General features: G+C 49.5%; 1 protein-coding gene across 1 annotated transcript in view; it reads left to right on the forward strand.

The window, feature by feature from the left end:
* Positions 1-645, forward strand: part of LOC119588178 (Down syndrome cell adhesion molecule-like protein Dscam2) — a gene marked incomplete at its 5' end in the record, with an annotated part of 8,249 nt that overhangs the window by 7,378 nt on the left and 226 nt on the right. Inside the window, 1 exon segment of the mRNA XM_037936881.1 lies at positions 129-344. Within this exon segment, the coding sequence (XP_037792809.1) occupies positions 129-344 (216 nt within the window).

The raw sequence follows: 645 nt of genomic DNA on the forward strand, positions 1-645 counted from the left end.
CTTTCATGAGCTCTCTTTCGAACAGTTTTGTGCAGCTTACTAAATACTCATCTATTTTCCTTACACAACACGACAACAAAATCTACGACATCTCCCGCGTGGCCTTCGTAACCGCTGTCCCCCCGCAGGAGTGGCCGCTGGCAGGAGCGGGCGCGGGGCCCCCGAAGACCAGGAGGCGGAGCAGAACAAGACGAACCTTCTGCAGCAGCGAGACACCTACTACGCCACCGTCAGGAAGCCTCAGCCAGTACCTGCTACTCTTGAGAGAATACCAGGTACCACGGAGAAGGAGACAGGTAGTGTACCTGCACGGCGAGCTTATCTTGCTGTGAGTGGAGTACCAGGTACGAGGGGGGAGTGTAAGAGATTCCTGTAAGAGTACCTAACACTAACGAAGGAAGAGCAGACCGTCTGTGGAATGAGTATCGAGAGGTCGGCATCAAAGAAAACCGATTTGTTTAAGGGACAGAGGAGAAGGGGAAAAAAAGGAAATTTATAGTAAATTTGGGAAAAAAACGTTATGATGGCAAAGATCCAGAACAAAGTCATTGTGCATTATGTAGAATGAAAGTTCCGCGCAAAGTGGCCCGATCAAAAAGTACAAGGGAAGAATAAGAAACTTCGCGATGTATCCGAACCCCCTGA

The sequence above is a fragment of the Penaeus monodon genome, chromosome 23 (assembly GCF_015228065.2).
Source record: "Penaeus monodon isolate SGIC_2016 chromosome 23, NSTDA_Pmon_1, whole genome shotgun sequence".
Classification (NCBI taxonomy): Eukaryota; Metazoa; Arthropoda; class Malacostraca; order Decapoda; family Penaeidae; genus Penaeus; species Penaeus monodon.